Source organism: Amphiprion ocellaris, chromosome 16 (genome assembly GCF_022539595.1).
Source record: "Amphiprion ocellaris isolate individual 3 ecotype Okinawa chromosome 16, ASM2253959v1, whole genome shotgun sequence".
In the NCBI taxonomy this organism is placed as follows: domain Eukaryota; kingdom Metazoa; phylum Chordata; class Actinopteri; family Pomacentridae; genus Amphiprion; species Amphiprion ocellaris.
The window spans coordinates 999,801-1,024,409 of record NC_072781.1 but is presented as its reverse complement, the minus strand read 5'-3'; the positions used below and the strand labels follow the sequence as shown (position 1 = coordinate 1,024,409).

The window sequence follows — 24,609 nt, the reverse complement described above, 5'->3', positions numbered from 1 at the left end:
AGTTTTGAGTATAGCACTCATTTGATAAGCGTCTGCAGTGTCACAGCTTTTATTTCTGTCCAGAGATGCATTAATTTTTCACCAAGATCTTCTATTGATGATGGGAGAGTCGGACAAAGTATTTGGAGGAATCAGGGCGGTTTGTCGTCCTTGCAGGCCGTTATCAGTTTTTAGTCCGGTTGCTGTCCGTCTGTGGTGATCAAAGATCACGAGACACCGAGCGATGCTGCTAGATGATTTTAAGGAATAATTTAATATACTTAATTTAATAATGTTTAATGTAATGATTTAAAATGATTAGAAATGACATTTTTTCAGTTAATTGTTCCAAAAGATAACAATAGTAGCTGAATACTGCTTGCTACAGTACTACAGTCACACAAAGATTACAGCAAATTATGTATTCTGCGACTAGCCAATATGAAATAGCTGTAAAATAGTATTGTATTTGTTAGGCTGTTTGGTTCTTTTGAGTTGCCCATATTTGCATGGACTTTTTAGTGTAAAATTTTTACGCTTCAGCTAGCTTTTGGGGAAAGTGTTGGCCACAAATCTGTTATATTGGTGGTTGACGGCTGTTTGGAATCTCCTGCTGTAAATCTCTAACATGTCTGACATCAGCTGACCCAAAACTATCCCACACGACAAACATGATACACCTTGCTGAGTTGTTTTCTACCTCACATATATTATTGCTTATGAGTTACTTTTCTCCAAACTCCAATTTTTTTGTTTGCTTGGAAGTTAAAATCTCTTTTTTCCAAGGATGAGAAGTGACACCTGTTTTCCATTACCCATAGCTCACTGCACTTTACTTTGATTTCCTGCACTTGTTTGTGATCACTTTTTCATTCCAAATAAACCAAACTGCACGTTTCTTGTTAAATGTTTTGTGCAGCGGATTTAAATAGTTTACCTGAACAACCATCATAAACTGTTGGGGTTTTATACATTCTTTTTCTGTCTATTTCTGTCGGGGACACATTCATTTTACATGCTGTATATCGATCACAATTTTTTGTTTCTGCAGAAGCAGGTTTGGTTCCCATAAACTATTTAAATGTGATGGGTGTAAGATATGTATGTATTTTGCAATAGTAATATATTTGATGTTTAAGCGTCTTTATGTGGAGCTAAAACTGCACCAGACCCTCTGTAGGGGGAAACACCGAGTGCACTTTCTTCTTTCATCTAAATATCTGCATCCTGCCTCTGAAATATCACATTTTGGGTTTTGTTTTGTGTTTTTTTCTTAGGGGAACGTGTGGTGGGTTTTTATTTTTCACTTTAGATGAGTAGCACACACATATAGCAAAGAGTAAGACAGTGGGAGAAAGTGAGAGTTTCACCTTTTCTATTGAAATGTAAAGCAGAATTCAGAATGTTTCAGATGAGAAAATGAGAAAATTAGGCATCTCCTCCCTCAGTATTCATACACTGTCACTGTAGTGTGTTTTGACATTTCATTTTACAGGAGTATTTTATTTTCTAACATGTTTGCTATGTGTGTTTTTATTCTTAAAACTTACACGTGTCAAGGTTTTTGGTTTTCTTTTAGTTCAACGTGAAGTTTCATGTCGCTGCTGTGTAAATTTACCCCTTTAAAAACTGGAGCTGAGTTGCATTGAAAGTAAAATTAGGAACAGTACAATTCCTTCCGCACTAATATTTTAATGCTCACATAAAGCATTTGTTGTTTTCTTGAGCGACCTTATTTCCTGCCCCTTTGCAAACACTACTTCCAGTTCGTATAATGTATCGTTTAGTCACGTCAAAAACCAGTCAGGTTTATTCATGAGCACATGCTTTGGTACTAATGGAGATTTAAAAACACTTCAGCTTCTCTTTCCACATCCTGCACACCTCACCCAAACGCTAGAGCAAGACTAAGAATGCTGCTGTTGAAGAAGAGGCTTTAAGCTGCTGTTAGACAAGCACTCGATCTAGTTTACAAGCATGATTCCAGGCTTTAACTTTTACCTGTGGTCAGTAACTCTTAGTAGTGACTCAAAGAAGGAGATTGTAGGATTACACAGAGTCTTGGCTGGACTCAACCTGAGAGGCAGAGTGAGGAGCTCGAACATCTGGAGGAGCTTGAAGTAGAGTTGTTGCTCCTTCATGTTGAAAGGAGCCAGTTGAAGTGGCTCGGGCATCTGATTAGGATGTCTCCAGGTCGCCTTCTTTTGGAGGTTTTCCTGATTGGAGACCCCGATCTCGACCCAAAACTTCCTGGAGAGAATACATATCTCATCTGGCCTGGGAACGCCTCCGGATGCCTCAAGAGGAACTAGAAACGAGGTGTAGCTGGAATTCCCTGCTAAGCCTGCTGTCAGTGTGACCCGACTCTGGATAGCAGGAGAAAAAAGGATGGATGATGGATTGACCGATATGTGTTGGGGGGGGTTTTGGTTTATTTTTCTTGTTTGTTTAGGGTCCATACCAAAGCCGATTGTTTGTGTTCAAAAGAAGATAAGTGATATTTGGAGTCAATATGCAGTTCATGTAATATTTTAACAGCATGTGATAGCAGAGAAGCTGTCATTCATAACAGGGCTTCTTCATTAAGGTGACTATAACTGAATATCTACAATAGAAAGAGGACCGATTTAATCCGGACTCTCTCCTTTGTTTATGTGGGTTCAACTGAGATTAATCAGTGTGTCTCCTGCACTTACTTCTGCTGTTCTTCTCATTTTCTTAATCTTTCACCGTTCTTTGCTCACTTTTATTACCCACTAAGGTACATACCTTACATCATTACAAAATATTGTTTTCCAGACTCTGTCAGGTTAATCTGTGGCTGCATTGTAACTTAGCCACTAGCCGTCAGCGTAGCCTCAGCCGCTGTGAGAGGAGCTTATTTCCTGGTTTGTGGCAACGGCTTGTGTTTCTTGTTCAGTTTCTGCTGCTTGAGAGACGTTTCTGAGACCACAGAGAGATGAGGCTGCATCAGACCTGAAGTAGAGAATCCATCTGTCAATAATTGATCAATAAAAATACTAATGGACCAAATATGTGCTGCGATCATCGACCAAGCAGATAATCGGTCTGTCCCTAGATGGATATCGTGGTCTTTCCAGGCTTTGCGAGCTTTAGTCTCCTCTTGCTTTGATTTAAGACAGTGCTGCATGTTAATGGAAGACATTTTGACGCTACATCGGGGGAATCATAATCGGTTGGTGCCGTCTTACTTAGCAGAACTCCTACATCCTCACACCTCAGTTAGGCCAGCCAGATACACTCAGGTGTTTTGAGATCCAGGTTCAACAGTAGAGGTGATAAGCTGATTAATACCCACCTCTTTTTCTTGGCATTTGGTTCAAGTGGAGCCTGGCACCCTGGCTTAATCTCTTATTGTGTTGTATCTTTAATTCTTATTTCATTATTTTATTTAGATTTGTCTTTTAGGCATTTTTAAAACTGTAATACACTTTGATTCTGCTCCTGTTGCTTTTTAACACGCTTTATAAATACATTTGACTTTGCCCCTATTACTAACTCAGATGGCTCAGATGCATTACGCCAGACTAGAACAATGATTAAACTCAGATGTAGTACACCACAACAGAACAACTGAGCACAGATGTTATACCCCAGACTAGAACATCTGTCCAACAGCTGTGCTTTTCTTACAATGACAAATCAATACATTGTGGCCTGTGGAAAAGACATTTGGATGTAGCCTATAATTACATATATATGTATATATAATAGATGTATTTAATGCTTCTACAAAACCCAAATGTTTAATATGAATTTCTATTTTTATATCATATTCGTTATATGTTATGTTGTTGTGAAACTGTTGCAAATTAACAGTTTCATAAAGCAAGTGTTTAAACTCATGCAATTAATTCTCCAGAGTCACTAGTTTAGGCCTCCAAACTTACCGACTGTAGCAGCAAAATATATGTTTTATAAACACATTTGGCGGACAAACCGAAATCCTGACATGCAGAAACAAAAATGTAGAGACAGATGAGCTCAAAGATTTGTCTCCAGTTATCTGGCCAGATGTGAGATCAACACAAAAGTGTGTCTTTGTGTGTGTGAGCGTGTGCACAGCTCACAGTGTGTTTTTCCACTCTTTGATTTGACCTCATGTGGCAGTTAAGACTAACACACACAGAAACACTGCAGAGACCATCTATTAGAGCAACCATGTCTATTTTTCCATTTCCTCTCTGTTCACGCTGAGCTGTTGAGGTAACTCACTAACCACACGCTCTTCTTTTCCAATAACCAAAATGACTTTGTACCCACCGAACACTGTTTCTTTCCCACACTGTCAGTATGAAGATTTATTCTGCACTGTTCACTGCTCTGCACATTTAATAACTTGGTGTTTTCTATCATCTTCACACGCAGCCTGTTTTCTTGCTGTTTTTGATGAAGCATCTTTAATTCAAACATAATTTAATCATCTTCCTCAGTCAAAACTGACAAAACGGTGTCACCACAAGGCCTATGTTAGTAGCTTTTCTCGAGCTTTTGATCTTATTACATGATTTTCTTCAGCACAGTTAACAGAATTAATGATGTAGGATTGTAAATGTTCAAACTTGTTCCATTTGTAAGGACTGTTGTTGATAAAATCTCACCACAGAGTTAGTTTAGCAGCTGTTCTGGAGCTTTTGATCGCATCACATGTTTTTTTGTTAGAATATAAAGTTAATATATAATACATTTAAAATGACCCAAACATAATGGAAATACATCTTTAATTCCGTGATCATTGTAAGAACTTGAAATTCCAGTCTAGCAATTTAGTCAGGCTGTGTAATGCTGCACACAAGTTTAAACTTTCATTTTTCCTTTGTTTTATCGTGCGTTACTACAGTCAGTATGTGACTGTGGAAAGTGCTTGATGAAGACTTCATTTTCTAAAAGACAAAAAGTGGACCAGCGAAACCATGACTTTGCTCTCTTTTATTAAAAACAGGCAGCTTTGAATGATAGTAAACACATTTAGCTTCCAGTTTGGTTGAACGTAGGAACAGAACAGTCTGCTTTGGCAGCATCATTACTGTGTGATGTATTATTATGTATAATGACAACATAAAACAGATTAAATGTTGACTCGGGTATGATCTGTCTCTGTGAGTTTTAAAGTCTGTGCAGGTTGACTTTCATTTGCAAGTGGACATGAAGCGAAACCATACACAGCCTGAAATGTTGGAAATTTGCCTTAAAATTCCAAAAATGTTTTGTTTGCATGTGATGTAATGGATGAGATAAACCGTGGAGAAAACACCGCTTTTGTCTAAGACTCTAATATGTTGTCCTGCATTTTGAGCAACTCCTGTTGGAAACCAATAGGGGTCAGTAAAGCTCAGAAATGACATTATGCCTCTAACTACACTAAAATGTTGCTTTGAATGCCTGTACCTGCCACAGTGTTAAATATGTTCTTCTGTTGTGTGAATCCAAGCTAGTATTCTTTAAAAAGACCAATGAAGTAAAGTTTGCTGCAGCTTTGTCATGTTTATTTCAAGACTTTTCACTGTCGCATTTAGAATTTTGCTTCTTGTTCTTTTTTTGTGTGAGAATGCTTAGATTGGACTACGGATTGGTTATTTGCTTGTATGCATGTGGGCGTTTCATGCTGTCATCTTCATGGTGTGTTTAAGAGCAGATTTTAACCAAACGTGAGGCAGTATTTCTGTTGGTCTTGGGATAGACAGTCAGTTAATTGCTTTATAACCCAACGTGACAACTCTACAATAAAGTGTTTAATTAAGCATCATGCATAAGGTGTGTGCACAGGAGTGTGTCTGTAGCTCGTGTTTGATCACAGCAAAGTGAGAACAACTGAACTATCAGACTGCTGGAGCTGATCAACAAGGAGAGTACACACCCACACAAATACTTACAGCTGTGTGTTTCAGGCAGCGGAATGGAACCAAATGGAAACAAAGATCCAGACAGTTACAGCCAACATTGTTCTGTACATTCAAATAAGCCTCTTGCATTTCTGTGAAGTTGGCTTGTAGTGTGAAAGAATGTTTCAGTCACATTCCCAGCAGAGTTACCGTCATGCAGTAACAGATATCAGTTTCTACTTGAAGCTGAAGATCTGCTCCAGATTTTCTAGGCAACAGATTCAATCTCTTCAGCCGTGTAGTATAAACATTATTAATTTGCTAAGGCCTACATTCATACCATCTTGTGCTCCCAAAAGAACACATCCTTCTTTTACTCTGTGCTTTTTGAGGAATGCTACATCTGTAACCCTGACATGATTTAAGCCAGTGTTGGTGTTTTTACATGTTTTAGTCCATTCATACAGCTCTTCTTTTAGGAGAAACAAAACCAGCAATGAATATATCTTGCTATCAAGTTAGCCTGTTTGAAAAGAAGATACAAAACATTACTGGCTTCATTAATTTGTTTAAAAATAAAAGCACCTTTTAAAAACAGAGTTTACAAAGGCGATGCTCAGTAAGACAGTATTCTAGAAACAGAAATCCAATCAGACTAAACAGAAAAGAAGAAATAGTTAAACTCAATAAAAGATACAAAATACAGAATTTCATTGGTGTATATAAATTAATAGAATAAACACCATTTGACACAAATACAATATTAAAATCATCAAAAATGCCACAACACAGAATAAACCAGAGTAAAAAGGACAAAATTACATAGAAACCAGTCTACAAAAATGGATTTTAAGAAGTGATTTAAAAGAAGGCATTGATTCTGTGAGTCTTCAGTTGTCTTTGATTTTAAGCCTCGACTTTGTGAACAGTCGGATCCGAGGCTGCAAGCTGGCTCATATAGGGTCACTATTTCCATCGCAAAACATGTGTCCAGACCCTGACGAGCTATAAATGTGATCAGTACAATCTTAAAATGAATATGAAAATGAGCAGGGAGCCAGTGGAAGCCAGGATCAGGCTGATGTGATGTCTGTTAGAACCAGTAGCAATCATTCTGTCATTCATGTGATGTTGGTCACTTATGTGAGTTGTGGACGGCACGAGGAGAAAAATCCCAGATTGCATCAGTTTTGGTGATTAATCTGTACTCTTGGGTCTGCTTCTGCCCAGTAAAGGTTTATTATTTTGGACAGTTCCCGTTGTTGCTCAGGTGTAGTTGTGTAGCAAAGTGAATGAGATGCTTTGTGATTTTGGGAAGTCTGTTGCTCACTGGAATGTTTGGAATGAGAAATGATGCTGACATGTGGGAAAAGTCTTCTCGAAATCACTTCACACAACTTAAGGTACCATTGCTTGTCCATTTATGTGATGAAGTCCAACTTTATCACAAGTTTTACAGTAATGCTTGTTTCATCAGAACTCCTCAGATGAGCCTTTGAATTTTTAGATCTTCCACTACACGTGTTCATCTTTAAAACAACCTTATTTTTCTTGAAACAAACTCAACTTAGCCCAGAAATACAATAGGACACCTTGACAGGCAGAGTCCAGTGCAGTGTTTAGATGTAGTCTCAGTAAAATAGAGCAAACTCAGGCTGGTTTATTGAGTATACAGTCGTGTTGAGTTGGAAAACCTCACTTTGTACCCTCACGCCAGCTCCTTCCACCTGTGGAAAATCTTTTCATAATCTAGATGTTTTTCTGTCCTTATCATCTATTCTCTGTTAATGTGGTGTGGCCGTTGTTACTAATGTTTCATGAACTTGCTGCCATTTGCTGTTTTCAGAGCATACTGGTGATGAGGGCTCTTTAAATGCTCAATACACCGGGTGACATGTTGACCAGACTCATGTACAACATCTGGCCCTTTGTTTATTAACCTGCTGTTGAAAACCGTCTCCCCAAAACCACATTTTGTTCCTGTTTGAATAACAGCTACTAAAGTCATCTGACGAGTCAGGAAGTTAGTGAGCATCCTTTGAGAAAGTCCAGTAATTAATGTGTCACATTTAAAAGATGTTTCCCCGAAGCGCGTTCCGTTACAAACACAGGATGAACATCTTAAATTCATTTCACGACACAATGTGATGCGTTCAACGTTTAATAATCCCACACATGCTGGAAATTTACATTATTACAGCATCAAAGAGGAGAGCAGTTAAGGAACATCAGTAGAAAACTGAAATTTAACCAAAACTATACACGTTCAGATTATCCCTATTCCTCTGGATGTGGGAATAACAAAGCTGTACATATTAATGATTCTTTCAAAAGTAGACATACTGATAGAGAAGTATTAATATTGCAGAGATTTTATCTATATTCCACAAAACTGTCTGTAAAAATACCAATATTGCACAGATTCTTGTATATGTGGAAAAATTTATATGGCAGAGTTTTTAAATGTACAAAATATTCGTAATTCACAGCTCTGTATGTGTTTCTAAAGTGCTAAGGTCAAAACCTTACAATATTTTGGAGAGGAATCCAAAAAGTGTCAAAAAATAAAAATAAAAATTAGACTTTTAGATATAATAAATGGACTTGGAGCTGAGCGCCACAGGTGATCAGTCTTAAAGTGTTGTGAGATGAACTAAAACACTGTTACTTCTGTTTTTTGTTGATTATAGTCCATTTAACGTGCAGCTCCAAAGATTTTGCTGTTTAAAAGTGACTGGACATGTTGTGCTTTGGTGCGTGAACTGTTCCCTTTTTCCACATCGCTTTCTGTCATTTTCATCGAGGTATTTTGTCCCTAAAATTCAAACGGCTTCATGTGAACTGTAACTGGGCTGTTTTGTTTTTGAGGTTTGCCAGTGGTTTGTTGAATCATCTGAGGTGGTGGTAATGAGGTCGTGATTGTTGTCAAGGAAACGCTGACAACACAGTCGCAGTGTTTTTTGTTTTTCTTCTTCACTGTGCATCTCTCTTTTATTTCTGAGCCTCATTGTGCTCTTCTTTGCTTAGATGCTACAATTTGTTACCGCTTTTACATCCATTATGAGGGGAGATGGTGTTTTATACTTCCAGCTGATTTTAGTGCAGTGAATTATGATTTCCAGGATGTCATAAACGCAGCAGATTTCAGTTTCATTCTCAGTCAGCATCAGATCAGAAACCACAGTAATGATGCACAGGTCATATGGGATATTTCAGTTTCTCAGTAATTAAACATTACTTCCAGATGACCACACAGTCTCTGCCCAGATCACCTGTAAAACTACAATGAAAACAGCTCCCTCCTACCTGAACTCTCATTCAGGTCTGCACTCCCTCCTGCCAACAAAAGACTCCTGATCCAACCACCAGAACAGGGCCGGTCCATAGCCAGACTCTTCTCCTCTGTGGTTCCCCGGTGGTGGAACGAGTTACTAAGCTCTGTTCAAAACCTGTGGATGCACAGGGAGAACATGCAAACTCCATGCAGAAAGATCCCAGGCCGGGATGCCAACTGGGGATCTTCTGATAATAGGAATTTTTTGTTTTTATTTTTTTCACAGTTTATCAAATGCAAAGGTGTTCAGTGAAGAGCTGGTTTTTAATCTTTTCTTAAAGACTGAGAGAGATTCTGCAGATTCAACAGAGTTTGGTAACCAAAAGTGTACAAAAGTGCAAATATGACGTTTTAATAATGTTTAAATTAGGTTCACATACAAATTGAACAATCCTGTGTCAATCTGCACAATTACAGCCCATAAAGAACTCCTAAAATACAACCACAGGGATAAAAAGATTGTCTGAAGGTTTGGGTGTGAGCTTGTATTCTCCTGTGATTCAGGAGGCAGTGATGAGGTAGACAGAAGATAACGACAAGGAGTAGATGTTGTATGGCGGGGACAGAATAAATGAAGGGCTTTTGGAAGTGCCAGCTGACTTTTAAACTTTGCACGGTTAGATCAGGTATTCCCAGATATGAGGAGTGGTGGTAGAGATGTAGATTTAACAGAGAACAGGTTGTGGTATCACAGGAGGAGGAGGAGAGTTTGGGAGGAGTTTATAGAAGCGTGTTTATCATTGTTTAGTTGGTTCAAATCTCAAGATCTTGCTCATGTTTTGTTTCTGACTTTTTCTTGAAAACCTCTGAAGACACCAACAGTGGATCCAGAATTGATTTTTTGGCTGCATGTTTGACAGATCTGCCTGATCTTCACTGAAACCATAGCAGACAGTGGAGTCCCAACGCTACCCAACCCGTTAGCGCGGTTAGTCCACAGAATATTTGTTTGATATTTGCAATGTTTAGGCTTCTTTCATGATACCAATTAGAACTTTGGTGCCGCAGCTTGTCTTAGATATGTACTGTAAAATGCTGACTTATTTTATCTTCATATTTATATAGCTTTGTTTTCAAAAAGGTGCTAATAATGCTATTATTATTTATTATTATTGCTTTTTAATGGTCCAGTGAGGTAGTCCAGTTTTGCATTTAGCTGTTGAGTTGATGTGCAGCAGATGAATAAACAGCTGATACTTCAACCTGCACATTCTTCCTGGAATACAGTGATCAAAAGCTTTAAAAAGATTATGAGAAACCAGGGTAAACTGGGGAGTTTAATGGCCTCGTGGCCCCCAACTTGTGGTGCTTTTTGCCACACATGAGCTACTCGTATGTGATGTAAAACGACACGCAAGTGACTGAGAACCATTTAACAACTAAGTGAAACTTGTGCACGATGTGTTTAAATTCTTATATCTGACAGAGTACATCCAAGACTGATGAAAAGCTCCTCAAATTAAAGCGGAGAATTTATGTATTTCCCATTATTTTATTTCAAACTGTCTCCTGAGACATGAAGCCCGAACAACAACTAAAACCATGTCCAGATACTATTGTGTGGGGAGGTCAGTTTGACACGGAGCTGCGACCTCTCAGCATGGCGTTAAGTCTTCAGAGTCACAGTGCCATTGTGTCCTGACCTCTCACATTACAACCAGCCAATAATATGGACACACACACACACACACACACATGTGCACAGTATTGGTCCAGGTGGTCAGTATTGTCTTTAATGGGGGAGGAGGCGTCATGGTTCAGTGCATGGGAACTGATGGCTTTCCATTAGCACTCAATGGCCAGCAGTCGTTATCTGTTAGACTCATGCACACCTACATTAGAGTGACATTAGAATGCAGTTAAAAGAGACACAAATGCAAAGTAATTTGATGAAATTAAAGAACAAAAGCAATAAAAACCATTAAAGGAACGCATCTCAGAAAAGCAGGCCTATAGAAATTGATTTAAGAAGTGATTTAACCCTCCTGTTGTCTTCACTTATGAGCACCCAAAAAATATTGTCTCCTTGTCTGAAAAAAATCCAAAAATTCCCCACATTTCTGAAAACTTGCAAAACCTTCAGGAAGAAAATTCCAATAATTTCTTAAAAGTTTCCCTTAAAATTATTATTTTCAAAAAATCCCCCAAATTTGGCAAGAAAATTCTTGTAAATATTTTTCAAAAAATGAGTAAAAATCTTCCAAAAAATCCTAAAAATATCTAAAATGATTCCATATATATCAGTATCAGCGAAATTCACCGAATTTTGGTTGATTTTTTGGTGAATGTTCTTAAGAAACATTTTTAACATTTCTTTTTTTTCCACCAAAAAATTTTCAAAAATTTCCAAAAAATGTTGAAAATGTGGACATCAGAAGTTTCACTGTGAAAATATGTTTTCTTCCCATATTTTCAAGTTTTAAAACGGGTCAGTTTTGACCTGCAGGACGACACGAGGGTTAAGAGAAGGTCACTGCATCTCAGAATTATTTTCATCATTAATTTATCTGATTACTTTTTCTAACCCAGCTAATCAACTTGTTTGGGAAATTTTAGAAAATTGTGTGCCAAACTTTCCAGTAACCAACACCTTAGAAGACTTGAATCAGAAATGTTTTAGCTTTATTAAATCATTATCTGCATGATTTCAGATTAATTTTCTCTAATAAACTGATTGTTTCGGCTCTAGTATTAACCCTCTGGAACCCCAAAAGCCACTGCCTGGTTTGTTTGTTTTTTAAAATGCCAGTTTATCAGAGAATTGTCTAATTTCTCACTTTTTGACAGTCCTTGAACTAATCATGTGTGCAGGTCCATTAACCAAATCAAAGCCTAAAATTTGTATTGTTCTACATGTGTTGTTTTAAAAAAAAAAAGGCCAAAAATAAACTATTTCTACTGTAGGAAACAAACAGAAACTCAGCTCAGCAGTTGTGTGACAAATTTTTTAAAACTTTTTTTTGTTAAACTAGGTTGAACTGCAGGCTGTGTAAAGGAGACAAGCATGAAATCAAATTAAACATGTAAATAGTAAAAATATATATCGTTTATAGAGCCACTATTTTTTACCAGTACAGTACTGGCTTAACAGTCAAAAATTCAGAGCCTCGGCTGAACTGCAGGCTGTGTTTACATGGAGCAGATGGAGACAAATTCAAAGTGAGAATAGTAAAATATCTATAGTATGTAAAGCCACCTTTTTTGTAATGGTAGTGCCTGTGTTTTTTAGTGTTCCTAAACATAAATCAAGCAAATGCATCTTTTTTGTCCTTTTTGTGATATATGACATATAACATTGTTATACTGCAAAAGAAAAGACATGTTTGGGTTTTGTGTACTTGTAGTCATGGTTGTGCTGTTTTCATGGAGATGCATCACTTTATATTTCAGTAAAAATGAAACCCTCGTAATTAAAACACGCAAACCTGCTTGGGGTTTGTAAACAGTAAAGATAATCTGACATAGTGTTAGAGGTGTGGTAGACTCACAGCTCCCACATTTGGATTTTTCATTTCCCTGATAAACACAAGTAGGTTTACACAATCAAAGCCTGGACATTAGTCAGTGGCCCTGAAGAAATTTAACATCCGGCTCAAAAGCACATGATTCATCTATGTTTTTCTAGAAGATAATGCTGCTTTCTACTGGTCAACTGACTGATAAATGCTTGAGTTATTTGCTGCTTTTTGCACATCAGCTTTTATGGCATTTAACCTTCTGAACTCCAAGCAGTTTCTAGGTCTTTTATTTTTTGCTGTCGTCACATTTTTCCTGCACCTCTGTGCAAAAAACAACCATGGTTAGAAGTAGGGAGAACTTAAACATGTCTTCTGTGCAGTGCAGAAAAAAAAGCTGAATTTGTATTTTAAATAAAAAACACAAACTGGAATCAACATGTCCAACAGTTCTCCAAGTGTCTACAAGTGCTGCAAAATTGGTGAAAAATGATGGCTACATAATACAGATCTTTTTTTTTTTTTACTGCTCACATTTATAATTTGTGTTCAAAATTTAAAACATTTAAAATAAGATCACAGCCTGCAGTTCAGCCCTGTTCACCGGAAAAGTCCTAGAATTTTAGATTTTTCTTCTGTAACTATTTTTCACATCTGAAGACACTAATAAATTTTCAGTTGCACCAAAAAGTGCAGAATTTTTTAGTCTTTTATAGAATCTGGTTTGTGCAAATTGTTCATTTTTTTCTTGCCAAATTCTTAACTCAGGTGTGTAGAATAACGTGACTTTAATGAAATATCATGATTTTAAGCTTAGATTGGGTTAATTCTGATGATTAGTTCATGAAGCATTAAACATTCGCACATTCTTTCTGTTTCCAAAAGGTGTAATTTGGGCTTTTTTTCTTTTTTTAAAGAAGCAGAATGTCTTTCAAACCCACCAGTCTCTCTCTCTGTGTATTTTGATATTGCTGAACTTTTACTTTCTTGACAGCTGTTTCAAATTAAACATCTTTGCACATTCATTTAACTGAAGTGTGTTCCAGTCAACAGTGTGTTCAGCCTGACAAGCACATTTTAATGCTTCATTTACTGTCACCTGTGTCAACATACGGTAATAAAGCCCCTCCTGACTGCACTGATAATAATCACAACAGTAAAATAAGCTTCCATTGTTTTATTACCAACATTACCAGCAACTACTGAAGGTGTGGCTGTTTACTTCTCAGGTTTCTCAATAAGGAACTAATGTTGTTTTTGTTTTTTTTACATTTTCATATTTTTTGTAGCAATTTTTCATCTTTTAGTGATGATTTTGCATCTTTTTTGTGGTGATTTTGCATAATTTTGTGTTAATTTAGTGTGTTTTTCTTGTTATTTTTTTATCTTTTTGTTGTGATTTACGTTTTTTTATAGTTGGTTTGGATCTTTTTGTAGTGATTTTTCATCTTTTTATGTTAATTTAATGTGTTTTTATAGTCATTTTTCATCTTTTTGTGTTGATTTTACATGTTTTTGTGTTAATTTACTGTAATTTTCTTGTTTTTGATCTTTGTGGTGATTTCTGTTTTTTATAGTCACTTTTCATGATTTTGTCGTGATTTTGCATTTTTTGTGTTAATTTAATGTGTTTTTCTTGTTATTTTTCATCTTTTTGTGGTGATTTATATTTCTTATAGTCATTTTTCATCTTTTTGTGGTGATTTTGCATGTTTTTGTGTTAATTTAGTGTTTTTCTCTTGTTATTTTTTATCTTTTTGTGGTGATTTATGTTTTTTATAATCATTTTTCAGCTTTTTGTGGTGATTTTGCATGTTTTTGTGCTTATTTCACATATTTTTGTGACGATTTGGTTGCAGATATTAACAGAACTCAAATGTTCAGCCCTGAAAACTTCATGTGTCTATTTGAAAATTCGTACTTCAATTTTACTCATTTCCAATTAAAACCCCCCTTTTTTTCTCAGAGAGCAAAAACACAAAAATAAACAGTAAAATGTTGGCTGCTATGCTTTCATTCTTGGGTAAAAGATGTTGCCACAATCCTTTGATGTTGGCTTTTCCTTAAAGTGGACAGTCACTGTGTTTGTAGAACCTCTGATAGATTTTATGGACAGTTGGAAAACGTTCATCACCTCCCGTGTGTCATCACAGCAGAGGCGACCTGTGGCCAACAGTTTGTTTGTGCAGTAACACAGAATTGTTAGCTTGGCTCTACAGTTTGATTTACAGCTCTTCATTCCCTGTTGTGTGTGATGGCGTTTACTGAAGTGAGTAATCTGTAATTACCCTTAAACTCCCCCGAGGGCAGCAGGATGGTGCCGTGAAACTCTGTTAGGTTTCCATCGGTGTCGAGATCCAACAATGATTTGCCTGTTTAAACAAATTAGCTGAAGAGAGCTCGGACAATGGCAAACTTCCCTGTAAAGCAGGAAACACTTTAATGTATGAAGTCAAGCTGCAGAAAAACAGTCTGTTTCTCGTCTCGTCTTCTCTGTAAATTCAGCAGAACTGGAGGTTAATGAGTGAAAACGTGACAAAAACCTCGATTTATCTCAGTCACTTTAATGCTACAAAGCGTTAACTACACAAGCATTAAAAGAAATTATAAATCCATTTGGAACAGTCCTAAAGTGCCCATACTGTAAAAACTTAATGTCATTTTATCAGTTTTTAACTATACTTTTTGAAAACATTTACTGTTGTTTTGTTAAATTACAGACAATGACCAGTAAAATCACTGAAAAAAACTGTAAATAACATCCGCATCACAATTGGTGTTTTTTAAACAGTAATTTTTTTTGTTTTACAAAGTCTTACAGTTAAATCATGCAATTTTTACTGTTTTTAAATCAGCAAATTATGGTATTTTAGAGATATTTGCTATTATTTCTAAGACAGCTTATGCATTTAAAGAGTCAAAAAGTATTTTATTTTAACTTTAATTTTATGGTGTTTCCATGATTTGTTGAATTATAAATAATATGTAGTAAAAATCACAGAAAGAAAATGATTAATTTAGATGTCAACTGTAAAAAAAATTAAATAAAAAAAGAACATAATGTCCACATCAAACATTGGTATTTTTGCAAATTTTATTTTAACTCTTATTTTACAGTTTTTCCCTGTTTGGTTAAATTGTAGATAATATCTTGTTGAATCACAGAAAAAATATATAATTTTACATGTCACCTGTAAAAATAACAAAAATCCAAAAATTTAAATTTTTACAAATATAAATTTACAATGTGTGACCAGCAAACAGTTTTACTCCATTTCAATCATTTAAAAATATAATTATTTTAGAGATATTTGCCTTTATCTGCATAGATTTTAATTTTTTTTCTTTTTAGCATTACAGAATTCTACAGTTTTTAACATATTTTGCTTACTAGGTTTTACAGTATTTTTTATTTTTTAGAATGGGTGAACAAATCAAAGAAACCAAATAGAAATCTTTTCCTTCATGTTTAGATTTCAGGTTATAAAAGTTACACCAAAGTTTTTAAAGACACAAATATTCACGTCGGAAACACGGCAATAAATAAATCCTTTGCTTTGTTAATTTTTTTCTTCTTTAAAATGTTTATATAGTACGCAGACAGCTGGTTTTGTTTCCAGCTTCTTCTGCTCTGTTTATTACAGTCCTGTAGCCTACAGCGCCACCTTCTGGCAGCGTTATGCAGCCTACTTCATCTGCTCCGAAACAGTTGGAATGGAATGGAAGCGAGCCTAATTCACATTTTCCGCTCTTATTTTTTGCTACATTTCAAGAATTTCCTTCTATTTCACTTGACATTTAATTAGAAACAGCTACCATCTCCAGTTTTACCAGCGCTGTCATGATGACGCCGAACAAAGCTTCAAATAATCTCAAAGTAAACAATGAAAACAGAAGCAGCAAACAGAAAGACTTCAGACCCATTCACACACATTTTCCCACACTCTGAGGGATTGATTGGTATTGAATGCATGTAAATGGTATTGATTGTCTCACTCTTGTCTGTCTGTATTGATTTGTGTGTGTGTGTGTGTGTGTGTGTGTGTGTGTGTGTGTGTGTGTGTGTGTGTGTGTGTGTGTGTGCGCGCGCGTGTGCGTGTGTGTGTGTGTGTGTGACTCCTCTCTTTGTCCTCCAACCCTGCAGGCGCCTGATGCTGAACTGAACCTCGGTGGGATTTCTGCTCCCTGACAGACGTCGGTTTGGTTTCTACATCAGAACCAGAGAGTCTACGAGATGAGGCTTGTTTGAGGGCAGCGACAACAGGGTGTAAGTGACAGTTAAGTTAATTAAAGCCGGATAAACTCTACCTAAACTTACATTCTTTTGTCAAATTGGACACATGATTAAATTGCGATGTATAACTACTATCATTACCAGTTTATCTATGTTATATTTTCTTTAAAGTCAGACCAAAAAAGGCAACAAGAGGCCCGATTTCTTCATTCTGTTGTTACAGCCAAGAATACGTGAACCTCAAGAAAACACAAATCTTCAGTTCAATTCATCTAGTAGATTTTGTGTTTCAACAAACAGCCACGACATTGATCCAGACTCTCATTACAGGACTTTCACCCCTATTTATCCCAGATTCAGCACTCTGATTTTTCATCGAATGATTGTTGGCCACAGTTGAGACAATAATATCTTCATGGTTGCACAGAGAAGCGCAAAATATTTTGTGTTTTACTGAATCTGGTTTGTATGAATGGTTATTTTTGGCAATTTTCTTTTAAATGAGAAATGTAGAATTAAATTATTTTGAATGAAGGAAAATATTCACATTTGAAAGACTTGTTTTAGCACTTTCGCTTGAACAAAACAGTCCATTATCTACATTGTTTCAGGTTAATTTTCTGTCAAATAACTAATTGTTTCTAAAACTGACCATCTGGAACCCATAATTTAGGTTGGAGAGGCACATTTGTGTGTGGTTTTTTTTGTTAAACGATAAAATTACCATTTATCAGAGCTGTAAACTGAACTAATTGTGTGAGTTAACCACACCAACGCTTACAGCTGTGATGTGAAATTATGTCAAGATCTCATCATTCCACATGTCGTTTTAAAATTTAACAGCCAAAATCCTGCTTTTTGGTAGAACTAGATTGAACTGCAGGCTGTGTTTTATACGGAGCATAGACACAAATTAAAAATATAAATAGTAAAATATCTTCAGTTTGTAAAGCCACCAAGGAATTTAACTTTCATTAAATCATGTTTTTTTTCATGAGTTGTGACATTATAACTGCATTATACTGCAAAAGCAAAGACAGGTTTGAGTTGTCTGTACTTCTAGTCATGGTTGTGTTGTTTCCGTCGAAGTGCAGGACTTCGTATTGCGGTGAAAAATGAGCCAGCAGGGAGTAAAAATGTGACCAGAGCAAATAAAACCCCCAGAAGCTGCTCTGGGTTTAGAGGGTTAGAAGAATCTGACATGTTTGAGGTGCGGCAAGTGGAGGCCGACATACATACAGTGTAGACATGGAGCTCCACTGTGGGCTTGGGGAAAACATCTTATTGTGATGTTTCTTACAGATAAAGCATTTTGATTTGTGATGTAATTTTATTTTTAAGTCAACCTTCAGATCAGTGTTCATTGTGTAACTGACTAAAACATGTGATGGAGCTGTACCACATGAGATAACGTCAGAAATGTGACTGTTACACAAGGAGGACAAATTTATAAAACCAATGACACGACGGTCTAAAACCTGTGTCACACTTTGACACTTTGTTAACAACATTGTTTTAAATTGCATTTTGAAGTTGATTAATTGTTCAGCCATGATGGACGGGTGAATTTAAAGACTTGTCTCCAACTAACTGGTTTACTGACAAACTGGACAACCTGCGAAGACATTTATAGTCACGTCCCAACAAACATCACACGGTCATGTTGTGAAACAGTGAATCTGCACTCTGGATTTTAAGACACCTGACGCATGTTTGAAGTGTCCTATTTAAAAATGTTAACCTAAAAAATACATACACTGCTAGAAAAGAATGAAATACTTTTGATCAAATCACCTCAGTGCTTGTCTTCAGAAATACAGATGTGGCTGTTTGGATGATTCATAACTGCAGCAGCATCTCATGTGTTCTACTTTCATGTCAGCAGTCATGTTAGAAGTGTAGGCGTCAGTTTCGTCCAAATTGTAAGTCTCAATATCAATTGCAGCTTTGATGGTGTGCACACGGGGAAACACTGCTTAGAAGGATATTTGTGATGCACTTTCATTTTGATGCTTCGGTTGTTTTTTGTTTTTGTGAATCAGTTAGTCATTTAAGAAAACAAATTAGATATAATTTGGAATGCTTGAGTCTTTATTGTCATTTTAGTGCAAGAAATTAATTAAATTTGTAACTAGAAATGATAGAAAATACAAAAAATGAATAAATAACAGCAGCATTTGAAAGCTACAAGAAGAGAGCAGATTTATTAACCCTTTAAAAAAGAAACTCCTAGAAAGCTCCTCATAGACACAACAATTCAGATACATGCAGAAACAGCACAAACTGGTGCATTAAAATTTACCAGGATGCACTAAATGAAGTGTTTATTGCTCAAGATTTCCTGGAGAGGGACCCCCAGACACCCTGTTCAATATTTAACTTAAATATCTAGTGTTACAGCAGCAAAAAGGGATAGTTAGCAAATGTGTAGGGAAACATCATTAAACAGCAAAAAAATACTGACATTGCACAGATTCTCCTTTATGTAGAAAACGTGATATTGCACAGAGTTTTTAAATGTGTGAAATAATCATGATGCACAGGTCCAGGCTTATTGGGTTTTATTCAACTTTACAGTAAAACTCAATAATCCTGGACCCATGCACTTTTTTATTTCTATTTTAAACTGTACTTAGACTTTGTAATACTCCTTTTTATTGTAAATACCAGCACAATTTAGCACCTTTTTTCTTCTAATAGCATGATTTGCATGTTACTTTGTGCATTCTAATGCACATTGTCTCTGTCTGTCTGTCTGTCTGACTGTCTATCTGTCCGTCCGTCCATCTATCTATCCGTCCATCCATCTATCCGTCCGTCTATCTATCTATCCGTCCGTCTATCTATCTGTCCGTCCGTCTGTCCATCTATCTATCTGTCCGTCTATGTCAAATCCTGGTGAAACATTTGCAACCACAGCAACTGTGTTACACAACTGAGCACATATTCACAGCATGACTCCTCTCAAACACCAGGTCTGACATCCAGGTAAATCCAGGACCACTGCAGTGAAGCATGGAGGTGGAAGTGTGATGATCTGGTGCTGCTTTAGTGCAAAAAGTGTTGGGGAGATGACATTTACTGATTGCATCGTGGATGTAACAAAAATACTGACTTTGGTGGAAGTTAGTTTAGCACCAAAGTGAAGCATGACAGTGTTTCACAGTAGATCTGCGGTCATTGTCACTGCGTTTGTTTCTGTGATTTTTATTTTCTAGACATCACACGAAGAAAGAAAGACCAAAAACCCAGTCAGAGACGGTGGTGGACAACGAGTGCTAAATTCACCAACAGAGGGCGATACAAAGCAGAGATTGCAGAGCAGAGTGCGGTGAAAACTCCACCTACCAACGGAGGTGGAGTCTAAAGGACAATTTCAGCAGAGCGAACAGAACACCTAGATTAGTAGGACCTGAACAGAAGAAGAGGAACGGAGGGAACCTCAGAGCGAACAAAAGACCTGTCTGAAGATTGTTTTCGTCCTCTGATGCAGTTTTGTGCTCGGAAGAGACGGATTATTTCAAGCATTACTGAGCTCAAACTCCAGGATTAATTTGTGCATTTCAGGAATCTTTGGCTCCTTTTGGAAATCTCCTTATTTCTATTAACTGGAACATTTACCGGAGGACGCGGGGATGTGCTGCCACTGACATGCACTGTCCGTCCAGGTGAGTCTGGACACAGGTGACTTCAAGTGTGTGTGTGTGTGTGTGTGTGTGTGTGTGTGTGTGTGTGTGTGTGTGTGTGTGTGTGTGTGTGTGTGTGTGCGTGCGTGTGCGCGCCTGCGTGTTGTTTTAAAACAGTAAACATCACAAAAGTGCAGTTTCGTTGCGCACACCGGCGTGCCAGCTGTCACGCTACACACCCGCAGCTGAACAGTGTGCTATGGCACTGTTTAATAGGCAATAACAGCTTTTAAAAAACATTCTAATCCTTTTTCCAATAAAAAATGTCACTTTAATCCACATTTACAGTATTTATCTTGCAGAAAAGCTGTATTAAAACTACAGATAATTTACTTTACGGTGGTTTGTTTTCATAGAATTTATAAAATAAGGGTTTAAAGAGAAGCTTTTCTTATTTTCTCTCCCGGGTGGACTCGGTGCGCTTTGCAGCGATCATCTGACATCGCCGGTTGGGCACCGCTGCGCACCGTCCTCACTTCCATTTATTAAGCTCTTAACGCATGAGTCAGACGTGTAGATCGCATTTCACCCGGGATAAACACGGTCTAAATTAAAGCTGTGAGTGCCGGTGCAGGTCGCTTTGTCTCCAGGGATGCAGAGGATAAACTGCGCTTTATTTTGCTGAACTGTGAGTTTAAAGTTTAAAGCAATAATTAAACACTTTACAGCTTTCTGATTAATACATATACAGCTATTTCACTGAGCAGACGGGGGGATTTTGTTCATATATTAGTCATCATTTGTCTTGTTTTGATCGAGGTCACTGAGTTCATTCTCGTTTTAATTTCGGACAGTTCTAGCCTGTGAGCGGTGTAGAAATTTTAAGAGCCATTCCAGCTACTTCACTCGTACTTTTTCTGTTATTACCTCTTAGAAATATGCACATTTCCCTGAGCTGAACTAATAATTTTGCCATTTTATGAGCTGTCTCTGGACAGTGTAAATGTCAGCGTCAACCAGTGGGAGGCGCACACTGATCACTTCTTTTTGAGGAAGAAAGCTACAACTATAGAGGGCATAATCCAGGAGATACGCACGTCCTGTGTGACAGCTGCTCAGCTATTTTGATATTTTTGTGTTAATAGTAAAGCGAAACCTTATCGCGTAGTCGAAAATGTCGCTTTTTTTTAACCTAGTGAGGCTGTTCTGCCCACGGAGACACAGAAACTACACCCCTCCTCTGTATGTTAATAGATGACTGCAGACGTGCTGCTGGACGCGTTTCTTTAAAATAAAATATTAGCGCCTCATCAAGTGCCGTGTTTGTAAGTTTCCAGGCAGCGCCGGTTTCCTTTCCCTTCCTTCCTTGGCGGGGTGGCGTGTCTCCCGTGCGCGTCAGTGCAGCCTCCCCTCGTTTCTCTCCTCCTGGCGCTCGGATCTGCACCGAAACCTCTCAGGGAAGTTTAAACGTTCATGTGGCCAGAGGAAGGTCGGTCGCGTCCACTTGAAGAGCGCGTCTTGTCGCTGTTCCTCCGTGCGTAAAAAATGCGTAAAAAGCGAAATGATGGAGATTTACATCAAAGGTGTGTAAACATGTGTTTGCCTGTAAATGGAGACTCGGTGAGGAATGCGGCTGGTTACAGTTTTGGGTTATTTTGGCACAGAAGTAGGTCATTGCCGCTGGGAATCTGCGCGCAGTGGAGGCTGCAGTTGAGCCCGGACAAACAGGAAGCGCCGCTACAGAATATCATTTTAATGATTCCCTGTTGTAAGAGTGCCATGTTCGGAGCGGGAGTTTTGGTGATTAAAACGAAAAAATGACATATTTTTCTTCTCGGTGCAAATAGCTTTAATTACAGTAACTTTACAAAAGTAACTTTTTACTGACTTTAAGAAAATCCTCGTTAACTGACAATAAGGACAAATATTAGAGGAAACAGAGATTGTTTAAGTTGATTTAACTTGAAAAATTAGATTTCCAGACTGATCTGGTTAGGCGGATTTCTTTGGGGCTGTTTGTTTGTGACGCAGTTGAAGTTACTCCAGCCGCTTCCTTCATGCCGGATTATGTTTTTCCCAAAAGTCAAATAAAGATCTGCCGCAATCAGCAATTTCTGTCAAACAATGGACACCGGGTGGCCAGTTTGGACAGGAAACCCGGGCTACCGCCTGGACAGGAACACATTCAGTACACATAGACTTACTCTCTGGCTACACTCTCAGCTGTTGTTTGAGTATCAAGTGTAGAGAATATGGTACGTTTTATAAAAGCCGGTTCATGTTGGAGCGCTGTTATTGAACAAAGGTTAGTGCGCGTCGCTGAGCTTGTGGTAAATTATCCAGATTGAAATGACAGAAATTCAGCAGCTCTGAGGGGACATTTGGAGCCTACAAAGTCCGGTCCTGACGCAGCAGCGCGCTGCTTCACCAGCGGCTCCAGATGCAGAGACTCAGAGAGGCTGTAGGCTGTTCGGACTCAGTGATGAGACTCCAGGCTCACGGTGCCGCTCTGTTCATCCAACAGACCGCCAAATCCGTCCCATGGCTCGGCCGCAGTAGCAGCTACAGAGGGCGGCGGAGCAGATCCAGAACCCGTCGGTGCAGCTGGGGTCTCGGCGAAAACATCCCGTTTGAACTCCACCGGAGGAGAGCCGGACTCCCCGTCCTGGTCCAGAGCGCAGGCCAGCCTAGGCGTGTTTCAGACCAGGTCGATTTTTCACCTCCCTCGCCGCTCCTCCAGTGGCTATTTCTCCGCCGATGGTGCCGACTCGGTGCCGAGCTCCCCGCTCTCACCGAAGCGACTGACGGCTGACAAAGCCACGCAGACTCCGAGCCCGAGCGGCCAGGTGATCAAACACGCGCTGGAGCGCATGACCGATGAGGCGCACGGAGGAGGACCGGGAACGCAGCAGCACGGTGAGCTCAGGCGCTGAATTACTGCAGTAGCTGCGGATAAAGTGACATACACGAGGGAAATCAGTTGCACATTCAATCTCTGCAATAGTTTTTGCACGTAAAAAGCCTTTCTTGTACTCTGGTTGCTGCTGTCATATGATAAATAAAACATCTAGACCTCTGATCTCCTTAAAAGTGCTTCTAATGATCCCAGAAATAACCTTCCACTGTCCGTGTCTGTCACTCCAAATCAGCAGTAATGAAGCAACAAACTGCGAATTAAAGTCTTTATCTGTGTAACGCGTGAACAACACCCTGATACTGTTAAAATACTGAGCCTGTGTGTGAAAGTTGGCCTGACTCAGCTAGTACAAGCGACTCTGGATGTTTTCACTGTGAATTTGGCTGCTGTTGCTGCTGCTTCTGTGTGGGTGTGCAGCAAAATATGAAACCAGATATGAGCCCATCACAAGCCTCCTGAAGCTTCCTTTATCAAACACCGAGGGGTGGTGGTGCTGAGTGCTAACAGTGATAGTAAAAAAGATGAACAAAAACATAACGGGGATGTTTTTTTCTCTCTCTCTCCTCCCGTTTCTCTCATGAGATCTTACTCATGTGGAAAGACCTTTTTACTCTGCAGTATTTACTGTATTCTGTCAGGTGAGTAAGGCAGTCTGTATTTGTTTTCACATTCTGGTTTATTGACTCCGTTGGCCCTTGAAGGGAAATCCAGAGAGTTCAGGCAGAAACATGCAGATATAAAAAACACTAATGAGTCAGCAGTCTGCCAAATCCTTTTCTGATGATTCCCATGTTTTCATTCCAGTGTAGTAGTAATACTCTGCTTCCTATTGAGTAATATCTTCTTCTTTTGAGTGCATAAAACCTCCCCAAAGTCACAAACTCTGAGATGTTCGATACATATCGGTCATAAAACTGAGCCAGATGTGACTGAATAAACATGTAATCACATTAGTTTAAACCATCCTTCCAGACTGTAATCTCACCCTGTCATTTATTTACATCTTCACTCTCTTTGTGTTGGAGACAAACACATAATGACACATTGAGTTGGACTCTCAGGATGTATTAGACCTGCTGATGCTGGATTGTTGCTGTAGATTTACAGTTTTTAAGGAATCCTGCTGAGTGAGTTTCCAGGAAACAGGACGGGTCTTCAGCTAAACCAGCAGCGCCACGCCCGACCATGTGACTGTAGCATCACACATACAGGAAAGATGCA

General features: G+C 38.2%; 1 protein-coding gene across 3 annotated transcripts in view; it reads left to right on the top strand.

Annotated features, from left to right (window-relative positions):
• LOC111571898 (uncharacterized) overlaps positions 1-24,609 on the top strand; it is an 87,472-nt gene that overhangs the window by 23,703 nt on the left and 39,160 nt on the right. The window contains exons 4-6 of one of the 3 annotated variants that reach the window (XM_023275317.3): positions 16,756-16,878; positions 20,064-20,513; positions 22,996-23,387. In XM_023275317.3, the coding sequence (XP_023131085.1) occupies positions 20,497-20,513; positions 22,996-23,387 (409 nt within the window). In that variant the 5' untranslated portion in view covers positions 16,756-16,878; positions 20,064-20,496. Of the gene's footprint in view, positions 1-16,755; positions 16,879-20,063; positions 20,514-21,536; positions 22,055-22,995; positions 23,388-24,609 lie in introns of those variants that run through there. The other 2 variants (XM_055018339.1, XM_023275308.3) reach the window with 2 other exon arrangements.